Source organism: Micromesistius poutassou (assembly GCF_964030765.1).
Source record: "Micromesistius poutassou genome assembly, chromosome: 15".
Classification (NCBI taxonomy): domain Eukaryota; kingdom Metazoa; phylum Chordata; class Actinopteri; order Gadiformes; family Gadidae; genus Micromesistius; species Micromesistius poutassou.
Window position 1 is genome coordinate 7,966,362 of NC_140285.1, and position 17,034 is coordinate 7,983,395.

At 42.2% G+C, this 17,034-nt stretch overlaps 2 protein-coding genes across 2 annotated transcripts in view; both read right to left on the reverse strand.

The window, feature by feature from the left end:
- The window catches only part of atp9a (ATPase phospholipid transporting 9A), a 29,234-nt gene extending 20,802 nt beyond the window's left edge, over positions 1 to 8,432 (reverse strand). The window contains exons 1-9 of the mRNA XM_084479318.1: positions 8,319 to 8,432; positions 6,770 to 6,914; positions 5,336 to 5,449; positions 4,981 to 5,089; positions 3,778 to 3,836; positions 2,706 to 2,757; positions 1,367 to 1,461; positions 373 to 453; positions 194 to 269 (exon numbers count right to left, since the gene is read on the reverse strand). Of these exons, the coding sequence (XP_084335444.1) occupies positions 194 to 269; positions 373 to 453; positions 1,367 to 1,461; positions 2,706 to 2,757; positions 3,778 to 3,836; positions 4,981 to 5,089; positions 5,336 to 5,449; positions 6,770 to 6,914; positions 8,319 to 8,386 (799 nt within the window). The 5' untranslated portion in view covers positions 8,387 to 8,432. The remainder of the gene's footprint in view (positions 1 to 193; positions 270 to 372; positions 454 to 1,366; positions 1,462 to 2,705; positions 2,758 to 3,777; positions 3,837 to 4,980; positions 5,090 to 5,335; positions 5,450 to 6,769; positions 6,915 to 8,318) is intronic.
- Positions 8,433 to 10,176: 1,744 nt separating this feature from the next.
- Positions 10,177 to 15,550, reverse strand: sall4 (spalt-like transcription factor 4; the record flags this gene model as incomplete). Its single annotated transcript, XM_084479030.1, has 4 exons — positions 10,177 to 10,608; positions 10,705 to 11,003; positions 11,104 to 13,551; positions 15,484 to 15,550. The coding sequence occupies 4 exons, from the start codon at positions 15,548 to 15,550 to the stop codon at positions 10,177 to 10,179; spliced, it is 3,246 nt and encodes a 1,081-aa protein (XP_084335156.1).
- Positions 15,551 to 17,034: the final 1,484 nt, after the last annotated feature.

Here is a 17,034-nt window from a genome sequence, read left to right on the forward strand (position 1 = left end):
GTGTGCTACTTTATGTTGTCCACCCACATGCATTCGGAAAAGACAAAATATCTATTACCATATCCGTGGCGGCTCGAAGGAAAGATAATGATTGATCGTAGCTCGTCTGTAAGCTAATGGCTAACAGGGGGTCGTCATTCAACTAGATTCAACTCTGGGAAGCTGAAGTGAGCGAGCTAGCCAGGACATTTACCGGAGGCAATCACAGTGCTCGCCCACAGTGTGTTCTCGATGCTCAGGCTCTCATTGACAGGGGGGTCTCCGTCCTCCTGCCACACAGAACAAATTGATCATAAGAATGCGCCGAGAGCGTACACACATGAACCAAACCATTCAGTGATGTTCCAGTCTGATATTTGGATATAGACGTACCCTTGTGAAAGTGCCGTTAAAGGTGTGGATGTCTATGTTGGGTTCCTCTGCATATACATACGATCTGATTTGAAGAAGATCCTGTGGAAAAAGAAAACATAGTTAGGTTGAACAAAAAAGATGTTGCAAAGCGGATGGTTCATTAAAAATACATAAAAAGACACTGGGCTTAGAAATAATATGTCTTCAACAGACATGAGCAGCACAACTGGGAAAACTGCCAGTGACGCCAGAAAATAGAGTTAATACCCCCAAGGAAAATCTATCTGAGTTGAAAACCAGGGCTTTACTTTACACGGCCAGAAGTATTGAATTGTGTAGCTGGAGAGTAGGCTCAGCAAGGAATCCTACAGGTTGGGCCTCTGAAGGCTTGAAGGCTGAGCCTCTGAAGGTTGGGCCTCTGAAGGCTGAGCCTCTAAAGGTTGGGCCTTTGAAGGCTGAGCCTCTGAAGGCTGAGCCTCTAAAGGTTGGGCCTTTGAAGGCTGAGCCTCTGAAGGCTGAGCCTCTAAAGGTTGGGCCGCTGAAGGCTGAGCCTCTGAAGGCTGAGCCTCTAAAGGTTGAGCCTCTGAAGGCTGAGCCTCTAAAGGTTGGGCCTTTGAAGGCTGAGCCTCTGAAGGCTGAGCCTCTGAAGGCTGAGCCTCTGAAGGTTGGGCCTTTGAAGGCTGAGCCTCTGAAGGCTGAGCCTCTAAAGGTTGGGCCTTTGAAGGCTGAGCCTCTGAAGGCTGAGCCTCTAAAGGTTGGGCCGCTGAAGGCTGAGCCTCTGAAGGCTGAGCCTCTAAAGGTTGGGCCGCTGAAGGCTGAGCCTCTGAAGGCTGAGCCTCTAAAGGTTGAGCCTCTGAAGGCTGAGCCTCTAAAGGTTGGGCCTTTGAAGGCTGAGCCTCTGAAGGCTGAGCCTCTGAAGGCTGAGCCTCTAAAGGTTGGGCCTTTGAAGGCTGAGCCTCTGAAGGCTGAGCCTCTGAAGGCTGAGCCTCTGAAGGCTGAGCCTCTGACTTACAGCAGCAGTGGGGAGTCGCTGTGTGCAGGCCACTGGGAGGCGTAGCTTCCAGTCTGTCTCTCCATCCAACTGGTCGGTCCGCAGGAAACAGGAGCCTGCCAGGGAGGGAGATATGAGTGATTTATACATTCAGCCCCTAGGGGGCGCCAACACATCGACTTTACACACTGTGTAAGGGGTGTGTGTGAGCGTGTGTTAGACCCATTTGATTACAATCAAATGGGTCTAAATATGGTTGATATAAAAAATAAAGTAGTAAATCATTAGTTAGTGTTACATTTAAAAGTTATTTACACTATTTACAATCACTCACAGAATGATTAGCCAAACTAATGCCAATCGCTAGAGGGAATGGTTAATAACCACTTTGTAAAAATACAAATAGTTTTGTGGTTATTGAATGGGTCTGGGCTACATGTAACTAGGGGGACAGAGTAGCGGGGGAGAGGAGACTACTCTAGCACACCCCCCACCCACCTCCCTCCCTCCCTCCCTCCCTCCTCCACCGTTGGCTGACATGCGTCATCCTGCCCAGAACCCCCAATGCTGGCCTAGGCTCCTTTATAATTGACCTAATGGCCTCCACATGGGAGAGAGATAACCCAAGCACTATTTCCAGTCAAACAAAGCTGGTGTTTTTCTTCCAGCAACAGGAAGACACAACCACAACACCCAATAGCTTCAGGCTCCCAAACTAGAGGCTTGCCACAAAGCAATGCAATCTCTATATTGCCGCATATGGGCTACCTTTAATTGTCATATCCATTACAGGTTATTTTTTTTTCTTTCTCTGAGAGGCTTCTGTTTTGAATGGACAAAAGACTATTTTGTATATGTGCAAATATACAATGCAACGTAATTTTTCAAGTTTGTGCAATCGTTTGCCTTAATCCCCATTTGATTATTCAGATGATGCATCCTTCACACGGCCTTCTGCAAAGCATTTTTTTTCTCTGGTTTTGCATGCCTTAAATCGCCCTTCCATTATCTTAAAATTTGAAAGACAAAAGAAGGAACGGCACAGACCAAAATAAAAATAAAGGCGTGTTATTTTGCATAGCCATCATCTTCACATTATCTCCACGCACACACATACAATACAGAGTCACCACACACCACCCATGCATTCACCAATGTAGCACTACACCAAATTACAATGCTGCCCGTATATGACTTCCTGTCCGGGCGTTTGGGGGCTAACCCCGACATCTCAACACCCCTTCTTTTATCTCAATTTTTTTAATCTTTTTTTTTTTTTTTTTTTACAGGCCATTTCCCCAGTCAAGCTGGTAGCTTGCCTGTACGTGGAGATGCGGATGAGTGACTGGCAGATGTTTACCATTTCTTTCTGTGGTCCTTAAAAAGATCATGTCGGCAGGAACACGCTGGTTCTACAGGCGGAAGAAGAAAAAACAACAACAACAAAACAGGACTTTAGCATCACATCCTGATCCTGCACGTTTCCTCCTTCCTCCACCTCCTCCTTGTTCGCCCTTTAACTGTATTAAGTGAGACCTTCAGTGTTTTATGTTCCACATTACATGGAGTCTGGCATGCTAAATACCAAGACCCCCACAGTAACATATCCCTCTGTGATGTAGGGAACCATGGGGCCTGGTTGTTAACATTACCCTGAACATTAAGCCCACACTGTAACACCTCTTCATGTATTCACAAGATGACTGCCTGGGCCGACCCTCTTGAGAGATATCCGATAGCCAATACTTTTTTTAAAGGGGATTTCTTTCAGCTTATTTTGCCAATATTTCGTTTTTTGTTTAATTCAGAAAACTTTTTAAACCAATCAATCATGTGAGTAGAAATGTGTGTTGCAACACACATGAGTGACCTTTCTTTCAGATGTGTTGAAGTGGGTGATTGAGAAAGAAGTCTCCTGTTGGAAACTGAAGACAGGCGGCATCTCATATTTCACGCAGACAGACTTAAGAGATTCCTCCCCGGCAACAAGGACGAGTTGCGGATCAAGAAATCAGTATGCATACACCAACTGCTGAGACATGTGAATTGGAACAAAACCACTTTTTGTTTTTTTTAGGTTTGGGTAGGAGAGGGGAAAACATCAATAAATAGTGCTGCATATTATCTGCGCCGGCGATTCAATAAAGGCTATTTAAAGTGTATCTGCGCTACATGGGCATTGAATTTGACAGACTGAAGCAAAGCATTGACCACAAGATTACAAAATCATTACTAACTCCTTTCACCTCTGTCCCAGGTCTAGTGGCGGTGAAGATTAACTGCCCACTTGTCCCTTAGCTTCCTTGTCATGGAAATAGAACCTACTATCCTCTAACAGAACAAGACGACACACACAACAGGGCCCAGGTCCCAGGGCTAAGCCTGCCCTACCCCTATATTACCATGTGTTGCTTTGACGGAAAAGTACAAACCTTCTCCACCATGATAAGGTCCCCCACTTGAATTCCACTGCTTTTAACTTTCACCGTGCCTAAAAAGATGAAGGCAGATAATCATTAAACCGACGGAAGATAGAGATGAAGGGCAGACAAGGGTGGTAATAGTAATTCAAAGTTGAACAATAATTTAAACCCGCTCAGTGGACATTTCAATCTGCTTCGGACTGAGTGCAGCCAGATGGTACCAGGCAAAACTCTGACCCATCCATGTATACTTTCAACATGGATTCTACAGGATTTATGGCCCTCTGACATCCTGTTACCATTAACGTCATTCAAAGGCATAGTAAAACCTCTCCCTGCAAAATATGCTTTGTGAATCTGTGACCTCTTGTGAATATTGTGGTCTGTGCTCCAACGGCTCCTCTGTGGATTTTGTGTGCAGAAAAGTCATTTTCCGCACACAAACTCTTATGAAAGAATGCTGGGTGTGTTCAGCCCTTTCTCTCATTCCATTTGGAATAAGGAGGCAAAATTGTTTGGGGGGGTGGGAGGGGGTCACTGACCCCTGCCCCCTGCCGTGACCTCGAGGTTTTGCATATGTAAGACATTAAACCACATTAATATTGCTAGGCAGTTTGTTCACATGGCTTTGCATAGTTTCATGTTTCCCTTAACTAGATGTCTAGGTTTTTTACAAGATAAAAAAAAGATGATGATGATAAAACATAAATGATATGTTGGAGCAATGGTGTGAGATCCATTCCATGCGATAAAAAGGTTTCATTAAAAACTAAGAAAGAAAATTATAAAAATACATTGAACAATAAAGTTATCTGGTAATGAATTGTTGCTTTGTGGTGAACTTTGCTCCTACATTCAGCCATATTACACCATTAAGTTTACACCATCAACCGGCCAACATTTGCACTGAGGCGGCTATCATGGAGGCCACCAGTCATTTTGTTTATGGTTTGGACAAGCTGCCACATCAAGGGAAACCACAAGCGGTCTCCTGCATTTTATTGCTAGTAGCACTTTATACCAACCTCTCTTATGTACACTTTTACATCTCTGCTTTGAATTACCCACCATTTCCCCAAGCCCTTATATGTTTTAACAGGACCCAGCCCTAACATCTTATAGCATCTGAGAAAATAAAACAGCACGGCAAGCATATATCAATCTTTGATAATTATGGGCAAGTATAGCAATCAATAATGTTGGTACTCTTACCCCTTGGCAAAAGCTTAGAATAAATATGTGAGTTGACTTCCTTGTCCCTAATAGAACACCGGATCTCTTCCACTGCCTCTCTCCCGATCGTGATGAACAACACCACTAGCTAGGAAGAGATCATGATACAATTAGAAACAAAATGTTTAAAGCATCATTCAGTACAGAAGTTGCATATTCAACTAACTTTATTTTTTAATCAGCTTTCTCCATAACAGTAGGCCAATAATGATGGAAAACATTTATCCAAAACTACAATTATGACGTTATGAATATTATTGATATTATGAATATTTTGAATATTAGGATAGACTAATCTGATGACAATAGACAGTGTTGATGAAGGGCTACGTACCAAAGGAACCCAGTAGGTATAAAGAGCCCCAAGTCGCAGTTCGTCCACAAACTGAGAGCAGGCCAATATCAGAAAGTATAAATTGAAGAAGTACTTGAATTGATTGTATAGAACCTGCAAACATAAAAAGACAAGCTTTTTTTTATATCTTGTTTACATTCAAGCAAAAGGAAACGTATGCATTTTGAGCTTTACATTCATTTGGAAAGCACACCTTTACATTCATATTAAGAAATATATTAGAACATTTTCATTAATTAAAGAAATATTCCCTACTGGAGACACCATAATTCAGACTAGCAGAATTGAAAAGTGTCTAGAACCCAAAGAGCAGATGGGGGAGGTTAGGATAAACAAATACTTTTGTTTCTGCAATGTCATATCACGCCACTTCCTCTTGTGTCATAGCACCAATGTGCAAGGTTACCAACAAGGGAAATTCCATTTTGGTGTGACAGAAAGTTATTACTGGTACATGCGAATGGATAATGTAATCTAAATAGAATAGATCTAAATAGAGTGCACATATGTCCACAATATGTTTATGATATTGCACTCAATAAAAACGCACCACACTTTGCAATGCAAAAACGGTCTGGCCTTGTCTTATCCCTTTCAAACAAATCTGGGCTACTTTTAATGTCTAAGTCCATACACAAAAATCCCATAAGACTATAAGACCACTGAATGTCTGGAAAACAAATTCATATGTAAAACAGGTGGAGAATATGTGGCTGGCATAAGCAGTACTTCGACTACAGACTGTATTGTCGGGCAAAAACCACAACCACTCGTCTCTATTGATGCCTATTATGTGACCTAATATTAGAATCACCATATAGATCTAACATGGGCCGATATGAATGTGTTCCATGAGGCTTGATGAGCATGTGGCTCAACACTAGCAAATATTCAAAACATGCCTATACAGGCTGTGACCTGCACCTTACAACAAGGCAAGAACAATTTGCACACTTCGTCACTACTTAAATATGTTGCAAGTTTGTAAGATGATTTAAAAAGTGTGGATGTGTTAATCAACACTTCATAATACTGCCAATGCTTGCTATGTAGGTAACAAGACATATTTAATACTTTAAATATGTACAACAATTGAATGAGATTAGAATGCGCTAGAGCTCTGAGGACTAGACACTAGTCCCTACAGGTCTGAGGACTAGACACTACTCCCTACAGGTCTGTGGACTAGACACTAGTCCCTACAGGTCTGAGGACTGGACACTAGTCCCTACAGGTCTGTGGACTAGCCACTAGTCTCTACAGGTCTGAGGACTAGACACTTGCACCTACAGGACGGTGTGGTCTGACACTAGTCCCTACAGGATGTTGAGGGTTGAGCACTAGTCCCTACATGAGTCGAGGGCTGGGGAGCTGGGGGAGTGTGTTGGGGAGTGACCCGTGGCTGACACTCACCCCGGGCAGGAAGGTGAAGAAGTTGTACTTCTGGTTGTTAATGACGTTCCTGGGGTATCGCTGGTCCCGTTTCTCTGGGTGGCCGAGCCACACGGTGCGGGGGCGGAGGTCCCCCATGCCACAGCACCCAGACACCGGGCAGCACCTGGTTTACAAATACATTCATACAATACAAACGTTAGGAAGACTTTGTAGAAAACAATGCCAAATAGTCCAAATATGTAGGATGCCATTATTTTGTGGTTTTGGCTACATGTTATTAAAAGGAGGATATTAAGATGACGTTATGCTTAAGGTTACGGTTATTATTTGCCATGAATGTAAATTTGTACTCCTTATGGATAATACTGCATAGCCTCCTTTTCTATGATTGCTTTGTTTAAGGCGAGAGAAGGAGAGAAACATGATATGCCTTACTCAAACAAAATGTGCTCATCAAATGCTCATCCTTATGTTGAATACCATACATTATTTCATCTTAATTATGATTAATGTATTGATATACATTGTTTGAGTCCAGCTTCATTGATAGATTGGTTGTAGCATTAGATTAGAGCCTATTGAAAGCATAAATGTTGTGCTACCGTTATATATATATATATATATATATATATATATATATATATATAACGGTAGCACCACAACATTTATGCTTTCAATTCATAATTAAGATGAATGTAGTAAACATTACATTTGTTTTATTTTGCATCTGGATTCAAACTTTCTATATATATAATAAAACAAATGTAATGTTTACTACATTCATTTATTTGTAGCAGAATGCATGTGCAATTTCAGACAACTGAGGAAACGGTAACTACCGGTATTCTCTATCTGGTCAATGAAGGCCTGTGATGCCAACCAGAGCTGAGAACTGACAGAACTCATGTTTTTATTACGCGTATAGCCGTTCTCTCGATATATATTGATGCATCTACTTTATAGCACATATACCGATTATATTACGCTAAAGTAGACCAAATGTGTCATTAAGACTGTACTTAAACATGTGTTTAGGTGACATCATCGATGCTATCCATGGACGCCAGCCTAGGATCTGTGCAGCCAACATCTAGCATCTATTCTCGTTCCTTTTCCATCAGACACAAGGTTATCACCGAGATAACCTAACCCCGGGCGAGTTAGAATAATAGCAAGTGTCGAAGCACGTATGTTAATTTTAAACCCGCCATGGCCTGCATGTTGGCAAGCCGTCTGGGTTTGAGACAATCCCATAGTCAACATAGCAAATATTGACATGGGCGTCGCGCTGCACTTGTTCCAACGGAACACGGATGTCCCAGCGCCGATCCGTCAGACCATAAATTAAGATATAACTATACTACATTTTATATATTACAGTCAAATGTGTTCAATTGCCATGTTGAACAGAAATGCTTGGTTCGCTGTTTCGACACTGTCGAAAATACGACATGTAAACAATGACATCAGCATCGACAGTATAATCAGAGACGAGCGAATACCGGGTCTTTTTCGTTGTAAATACTGAAACGTTTTTAGCGTTTTTTATTCGGTATAACACCCTTACCCATTCCTGTGTTTACTGTCATGTCTTTTCTGGCGTCTCACGGGTTGTAAAGGAATATTGTCCGTCATTCCTGCAGCCTCCGCTGAGCTCCAGCACAATCTCTCCGCTGTCTGCGCTCTGGGCGGAGGCTCGAGAACTATCCTTCAATGGGGTTGTAATGAGTCTGTAACACACAGCACTGAATCCACCCTAACCTTTAATTAATGCCAGTATTATATAAGTTACATTTTGTAGAATGAATCATAGTATTGCCCTTCATTGTAGGCTACGTTCTAGCTTTTCGAATTTACAATATACGTAAAATGCAAAGCATTATATTCCCATCATGTTAGCCAACCTGTGTAGTGTAGCCAAATGCGTTTCATCTTCTTCCAGCCATACATTTGAAAGGAAAGCCATCTGTAAGAGTCACATTGATTTTATTTTTTTAAAAGACCTGAAAGTAACACTTAGTGAGATAAACAATACATTGTAAACAGGCAAAACGGCTAGACATTACTTAACTGTTTCAGAAGCTTTTATTTTTTTTTTACGAAAGGCACACTGTGGCAAATGCATATTAATGGGGAATGTACAGCAGGAGCCGTAAGCTTTTCTGACCATTCTGATTTGTGTAAAGTGTCCAGTGATACATTCATTACTGTTGAACTCAGCAGTTTGAGAATGAAATAGATTTTGCGTCACGAATGTATCAGCTAATGAGAGCTCGGCATTGATATTAGGGGGGCAAGAATGAAAACCTATTATCATAAGCTAAATGAGGTAGAATAGACCCCCTATCACATTTTTATGTAATATAGAGTTGACAGAACATGAGGAAAGATTGCAGATTAAACAAAACCAGTTCAACACATTAGTCTGAAAAATAAATTCAGAAGTAAAAGTTAAACAAAGTGAGTTGCTATCCCCGAGTAGAACATGAAATGCATGTATACAAACAAAAAAAAAAAAACATGGACTTGAACTGCAATGATAGACTGTAAATCCAACATTTGAAAATATAAATAAAGTGCAGGCACGACAGCATTGAACATTCTGTAGCTCAGCCAACTAAAACAGACTGCAGTTCTACAAGTGGACTAGAATGGAGTAGCAAAAACATTTTAATCAGAATTTGTAAACTGGTGTGATAAAAAGGTAGAAAAAAAAAGCACAATGCAATGTTATACTGTAAGACATGCTTAAGTATAAGTCTAACGGGCCTTTATTGTAATTGAAATGCATTAAAAAATAAATTTGTATTAGGCACTTACCAAAAGATTATACATGTCAACCAACATTTCAGCATCAGTAACCATGTGAAAACCTGTTTGTTATCTACAGTGTCAATTGGATGACAAATGGCATCTGGTTAAAATAAAAAAAATGCTGGAATCATTCTGACATTTACTTCTGACTCGTCAAAAAGTAACATAACATATACCACTACAAAACTGTACAATTTGATAAAATCTATAGCACACAAGGGGAAGGTGAGTAGTCATGTACAAAGAAATATGGTTAAGCACACTATTATTCCCATAAACACTACAAAACAGTATCCATATTCAGTCACACCCTGAAACGTTTCCCAATTCTAGAGAAAATCCTTCAAAAGCATGTCAGAAAGACAATGTGTAGCAGTTTCAAGTAGTTATACATTCAACATCTGGATACACAAGTCACACAAAAAAATACCCGCATGTTAAAAAAGTAAACAGCTACAGTAGTTATATCAAGGTCAACTACAAATAACACTTGTGATTGGTTCAAATCGAAGAAAACTGCATGACAGTACAGACTCTCCATCTTGTAACATTTACTCTGGATATTGATTGTACCGGTTGTTTCCAGGCGTTACTGGCTCAAACCTTCATGACTAATTGACTGCTATTTTACCCTCTTCCATGAAATGGGAAAATTGTGATTTTGACACACCGTCAGAGCCGTTCTTTTCCATTTCAGCCATGGAAGCAGGCAAGCCAGAGTGGGACCCGTCCATCTTCATTAGGCCGCCGGTAGAGCCAGCCATAGGCCCACCAGCAAGGCTACCAGGATATGGGATCCCCCCCCCCTGGATGACTGAGATTTCATTGGTCTTCATGGCCAGGCCGCTACTGAAGACAGCCGCGTACTGGTTCCATAGTGAAGGGTCAAAGTTCATGGCTGGAGGACCCAACTCTTTGGGCGCTTGCATCATCTCCTGCATCTTTGCATCGGAGCCCATCGCCATCAGAGCCATTGGATTATCCAAAGACATACGCTGGCCACGCCTCGAAGTGTTGTTCCACATGTGGGTTCCAACATGTACCTAAGAACAAACAAAATATAATTAATGCTCTTTTGAAAAGTCTTGTTAAAAAAAAAAAAGAATGAGTGACAGCTTTTTGTGCGAGAGGATGTATACCTTTAGATTTCCCTTGGTGGTGAAAGCTCTCCCACAGATGGTGCAGGCAAAGGGTTTCTCCCCGGTATGAGTGCGTTCATGGATCTGAAGGGCACTGGCCGATGAGAAATTCTTGCCACAGGCATTGCAGAGATGCTGTTTGGTAGACCTTCGCGACACACTGGAGCTAGACGACGTCATGCCAGTTCCCTGTGGCAGCTGGGAGCTAAACAAGCCATGGGCCCCCAGGGGATTCTCCGGAGGAATCTTCATCTCCAGACTGGCAAGACTCAGGGGCATTCTGGTGAAAGGCAGGTGAGCTGCAGAAAGAAAGATTATATTATGGACAGGAACAACAATGCATTATTTTCATAAAAATAGCTGTCAAATAAGTTCAATAAAAACATAAAACATTTTTACCATAATCTCCATTTGTGTAGGGCAGGCCAGGTTCGTCTTTAATAGCTCTAGGGACAAAGCTGCTGGGGGCTGTGAGGTCAAGGGCTCCACTGGACTCGTTGCCCTCTTGAGCGCCACCATCAGAGTCTGGTCTCGAAGCGTGCTGTGGAGAATCGTCCTCAGAGTCTGGAGACTTTGTGTGGCCATTGGCCATGTTGGTTAAGGGGGAGGAGGAATGGTAAGACATGGCGCCCTCCGAGATGGCAGGACTACGGTCACTGTGAAAGTCCTGCTCCTGCGACGCAGCGGGAGACTCCTTGGACGTCCCCTCACTCTCTGAGGCGGTGCTGCTCTGGCGCTTCATTGAAAGAGCGGAGGTGAGATTCTTTAAATCATCCAGGCTTGAAAAGGGAGATTCAAGAGGGGCGGTCTGTTGGTGTGCTGGTTCTTCAGTGGTAGAAGGTGGTAGAGGCGCGTTGGTCAGCACTTCTTTGGAATGCAGCTCTGCCTCTGGCTCTTCCATACTGTCGTCATAGCCGTTGATATCCATGGACCTTTCGTCGTCCAACATGGAGTCCATTGCTTCAGCAGTTTCGATTTGGTTGTCTGGCATGGGGGTGTTGGGGATCTGCCCGCCCATGTGCATGCGAATGTGCTGCTGCAAGACCACAGCGTTGGTAAACTTCTTCTGGCATATGGGACAAGAGTGCTGCATTCTGAGCGGCGTGTTGGCCCTGTGCACCCCATAATGGGCCTTCAGGTTACCCTTTGTAGAGAACGCACGGCCGCAGATCTTGCACTTGTAAGGCCTCTCGCCTGTGTGCGTGCGGTAATGCATTTTAAGGGAGCTCTGGCAGCTGAGCACCCGGTGGCAAATTACACATTCGTTGGGATCCTTGGTTCTCTTCTCCAGGCCGTCGACCATCTGCTGGAGTTTTGCAGTTCCAGAGCTTTGATCTCCCAACTGGCCGTTTCCATTGACGTGGTGCAGGGATCCAATCAGTTCTTTAGATTCTTGGACTTGTTCGAAGCCCATATCATGGCCAAACATGTTTGAGATAACTGATGCAGACTCACTTGGTGATGGGGAGGGCCTCAGGGAGAACTGATCACTCATAATGCCTTCGAGTGTATTTTTCAACCCTGGTACAGATGATTGGTGGGGCCCAGCCAGACTTCCGACAACTGGTTTCACGTCGGTGAGGTTGGCCTCGTCATAGGGCATGGACATGCCATAGGGAATTCCACTGCTGGTAGGAATGTTATCGAGGTGCTCTGGAACAGGATGGGGGTTCATCTTGATGTTGGGGTATTTCTCCTTGTGCCTTTGGAAATGCACTTTGAGGTTTCCTTTGGTGGTGAAGCGGTTACCACAGATGTTACATTTGAAAGGCCGTTCTCCAGTGTGAGAGCGCAGGTGGATCTGCAGAGCACTGTCGTTTCCAAAGGTTTTGCCACAGTACTTGCACTTGTGCCTGTAGGGTGACTCGCTACTCTTTGATTCAGAAGGATGATTCAGCATCTTGGCCTTTGTTTTTTTAGAGGCCTCAACACCAGCCTGAAGGCCAGCAAAGGGGCTGGGGAAACCAATGACCCCTGCAGTCTGTGGCAAAATGGCTGGTAGGCGATGGGCCAGGTCTGAAACGCCCTTTGAAATGTCAGCTTTAGAGGTGAAGTTGCCCAGTCCTTCAGTCAAAGAAGTGGGGATACCAGAGATTTGAGGTAGTCGACTCTGCTTCATGGTCTCCATGGAGAGACTCTGACTGCCTGTTCTCTTACCTATGAGAGCTGCGGCAGCAGAGAGCTGTTGAGAGAGATGGGCACCGAGAGCTTTGAGCGGGTCCACCACTGCCCCGAGGGCAGAGTGGAGGCCTTGAGGTGCCATCATGGCCACCTGAATTCTAATCTGTTCCGTCAGCTGGATCTGATGGAGCTGCTGTTGCTGGAGACACACCAACTGTTCCAAGATCATTGGTATGGTTTGCAGCGCCTCTTTGGATGACGACAGAGCCGCGTGTTTTGAAGAATGCTGAGTCACAGCCACCTTAGTCGCACTCATTGACTCTAGGGTTACGTTTGAATCTTGCATCTTGGGGGATCTGAAAGTCATCTCAGAGCTGGGCGACATTTCTGTTCCGTCTTTTTGACCCGACTCCTCAGCATTCGATTTGATCTCATCTGCCAACTCTGTGTGGTTGTTGGATAGGGAGTGACTGCTTGACTGGCCATCATCAGGGTCACTATTTGAACCATCGGAAGAACCTTGGGAATTGTCCTCCGGAACCCCGTTCCCATAGCCATCCCTCAAGATTACCACCTGTTGACTTTTAGTGCAATTTTTCTCATGTTCCTGGAATTCAGTCTCATCAAAGAATTCAGCGCAACACTTGTTGCAGACCTTGGTACTGTCCATTCTGAATCTCTTCATCTCCCGTCCTGTTTCTTCAGCTTGTCCATATGGAGTGATTCCTAAAATAAGGAAAGACATTTAAAATGTTGATTAAAAAAAATAGTTTTGTGGTGCATAAAAAGATTCACAGTTGTTTGTTTCACCTGAAATGTCAATAAAAATATATAGCTAGAATATTCAAAGGAAAGTTCTATACTAGGACAATAATCACGGAATCGCCAGCAGAGGGCGCCATCTACTCTTCAAAAGTACATGAGGCGCAAAGTACCGATTACAGATAACCAACAATGTCAAATCATTTGGGATTATTTCACAAAAGATTAACGCATGCTCATAACAAAAATGGTGGTTAATATGACATTGAACATACGTCAGAGTTGGTATGAATGGTTGCGAGATTAATTAGCCTACAGGAAACATCTGAATGTAAAATAAATTAGCCTACATTAGTCAAATTAAACTTTGAATACATTTTTATTCAGCGAATCTCCTCACCATGGTGCATTCCTCAAATAGCCTATGTATGAGCATTGTCAAATGCTAATGCACTCAGCGAGGGGCAAGTAGTCCTACTTGTTTGCATTCTCACACAAAAATGGTGGGGCTGTTAATTGCTCACCAGGCATCATACAGTGGGGGGGAAAGAAAAACGGACTCCCGCATTCTTTGTGAAAATGTAGACGTAACGTGTCCTTGATAGTTCATCAATGATATACACAATGATTCATTAAATGCACTTAACGAAAGACGTGGCAGTCAGTCAAACCTGCGAATATTAGCGTTGTTTAAATCGAAATAGATCCAAATAAGTAATTAAAAAAACACTTCCACTTCGTGGCACGCAACCTAGATGAGTGATTCTGATCACCTATTGTAGGGTTCATAGTTGAAACGACTTGGCAGATCGATGTAGGTAGAGAATCAAAAATGAATGAGAAGAAAGAAAAAAAGGCATGTGGCGTAGTAGGCTATATAATAATGTGGACATTTGTAAGCGTTCCCATAGTTGTGTCATCAGGATGTCCACGACATGGTTTAAATAGGGCAACACCAAACGCACCCCCACCCCGTCTCCACAAAAAGCTGAATGCTCCATCCCCCCACCACTCCACATATGTACCAAAGGAAACAGTCATGCATTAAACTGGGGGATTTATTGCCTTTAGGTCAGCTTACTCCCGAGTCACATTTCATACGCAGTTGTTGACTACCTTTGTTTAGAAGGAACAAAAAAAATTGCTGGAATTTTTTTTAAAGCTGGACCTCAATAAACACGTGCTGTTGAATACACTACAACAAACCTTGTGAAAAATTACACATTGTCGGGCCAGCACCAACATTGAGAATATACAAAGGGGCCATTTCCAATTATATAAACCAAAATAACCCATCTGATAGGCCTACACTTTCGACAAAAAAAAAAAAAAGATTGGATACAAACTCAATATAACTGCATACTATAACTACTATTCACTTTATAATGCCACTTGTACCATCAGTAGGCTACTGGCAACACAAAACAAATCTATCAAGTTTGGAAATCCAACAGGTAACGTGAGCAGAATCAAAAAGGTAGTCCTTTAAATCAAAACACAAAGCGACAGGAATACCACGAACGAATGCCAGCTTTTGGTTAAAAGTTGAAAACTGAACTGTAATAATTTTCAGTCGAGTAAATTACTCGTGGTCATGTCGAGCCTCCATAAGTAATCGATGAGCCACTGGAACTCGTACGAGAAAACCAATGACCTTAAACGATGAATGAAAAAGAGTCAGCCTATTATCTTCACTTTGATCAAACACTTTCGATAGATTAAAAAACTCCGAAGACAGTTTAAAGACCGAAACTTGGTCAACAGCAAGGGTCACTTTGCAGGTCAAAGTGCGAGAGAACAATGCCAAGTTAAAACTGCTACTTTAGAAACAGCGTGAGGACTAAAGCTAACTTTCAGTAAACTCTGTGGACACAAACCAAATTTCCACTCTCTTACCTATTTCTGTCGAGCCGGGTTCATCCGAATTGATGTGCTGCGGCTTTGCTTGCTTGCGCCTCGACATGGTGCAACCATCAGCAGCAAATAGTCCTGCAATATTTCTCCCTTCTTTCCAAATTCTTCGGGTTGGAAATTAGCCCCTCAAGTAGAAATGCGCATGTCAACGTAATTATTATTATCAATAATGCATTGCGATTTATCATGCCCCCCTGACAGCTGATTGGCTCTAGTCCAAGCGCTCACACATTATTCAAATCGGTCCTATTGATGAGAAGAGCAGAGTGGCTGAAGGGGGCGGGAGGAGCGCTACTAGTGGATGGACGAGGGAGGAGCACCAGTCCATCGTTCTTCCCTTCTTCATGATTCTTTTTGTATTCCGAAGTAAAGTAAATCCTTCCTTACTTACTTCTTCAACTGGATAGGCCTACTCGTTGATATTTTACGTGAAACATCTTTGATTATTAATGTGTTGTCTCAAATACTAATAGGCTTACAAATTGCGTCTTATGCTTTATATATGTCTTACCAATAGTTAGATTAAAACGGATAATCGTGTTGTTTTCTCAAAGCTTTGTTGAAGCTCCCTTTCACCTCAGAAAAGAATAACTATTAACCATTATTATAAGATGTATCATAGCAATACTATATATATATATATATATATATATATATATATATATATATATATATATATATATATATTCTTTTTTATTTAGACCTATGTAGTATTTCATTCATATTATCATTCAAGGTGTTATTTGTTTAAAAATATCACTTGTGTTATATTGAAATTGGTGTAAAAAGCGATCCTGAATGTTGAGGATAATATATTGTTGAGTATTGAGTATTGCATGTCTATAGATTCAGTTAACGCAAGGGAACTTAACTGAGCTGATGCTTAACAATATAACCTGTGTTTTCACAAAGCCGAATCTGTAGGTTAAGCCACCACTTATTTGGCTATGCCAACTAATGCATTTTGGACCCTTGATAGGTTTGATAGATTTGTTTTATTTGTCTTCGGGGAATATAATAAACTACCCCTTATTTCCTTTCAGATAATGTCTATACACTTCAGGGAAAACTGTAGGTAAGTAAGTTTATGACAAGCACCATTTGTCTTCAGCATTAGCTTTGAACTTAATGTTAACGGTTGGGACTGTCATTCTGTTTGTCCATGGGGTTGTGGTGAATGTTAAGGGTGGAAAAGAATTTATTGCCCTCATTAAGAGACAGACCGGTCCAACCCATTTTGTCCTGTTGCAGCTCATCTTTGCTCATCTCATCAAAGGTGAAGACCAGTACTCCTCAAAAGCATGGATCCATGATCCACTGAACACAATATTAACCAATATACAGGTATGCCTATACCTTCTTATAGAAAAGTATGAATATAACCTGTGAGATATTAGTAATTTCTCATTTGCAAAAGTGGAAGTGGGAGCATAAGGCCTATTTGAGGACATAAAATGTACAAACAACCAAACAAAAATATCTATCAAGCTAATTTTATCTCAATAGGCGGGAGGATGACATCTCTTTTGTCCA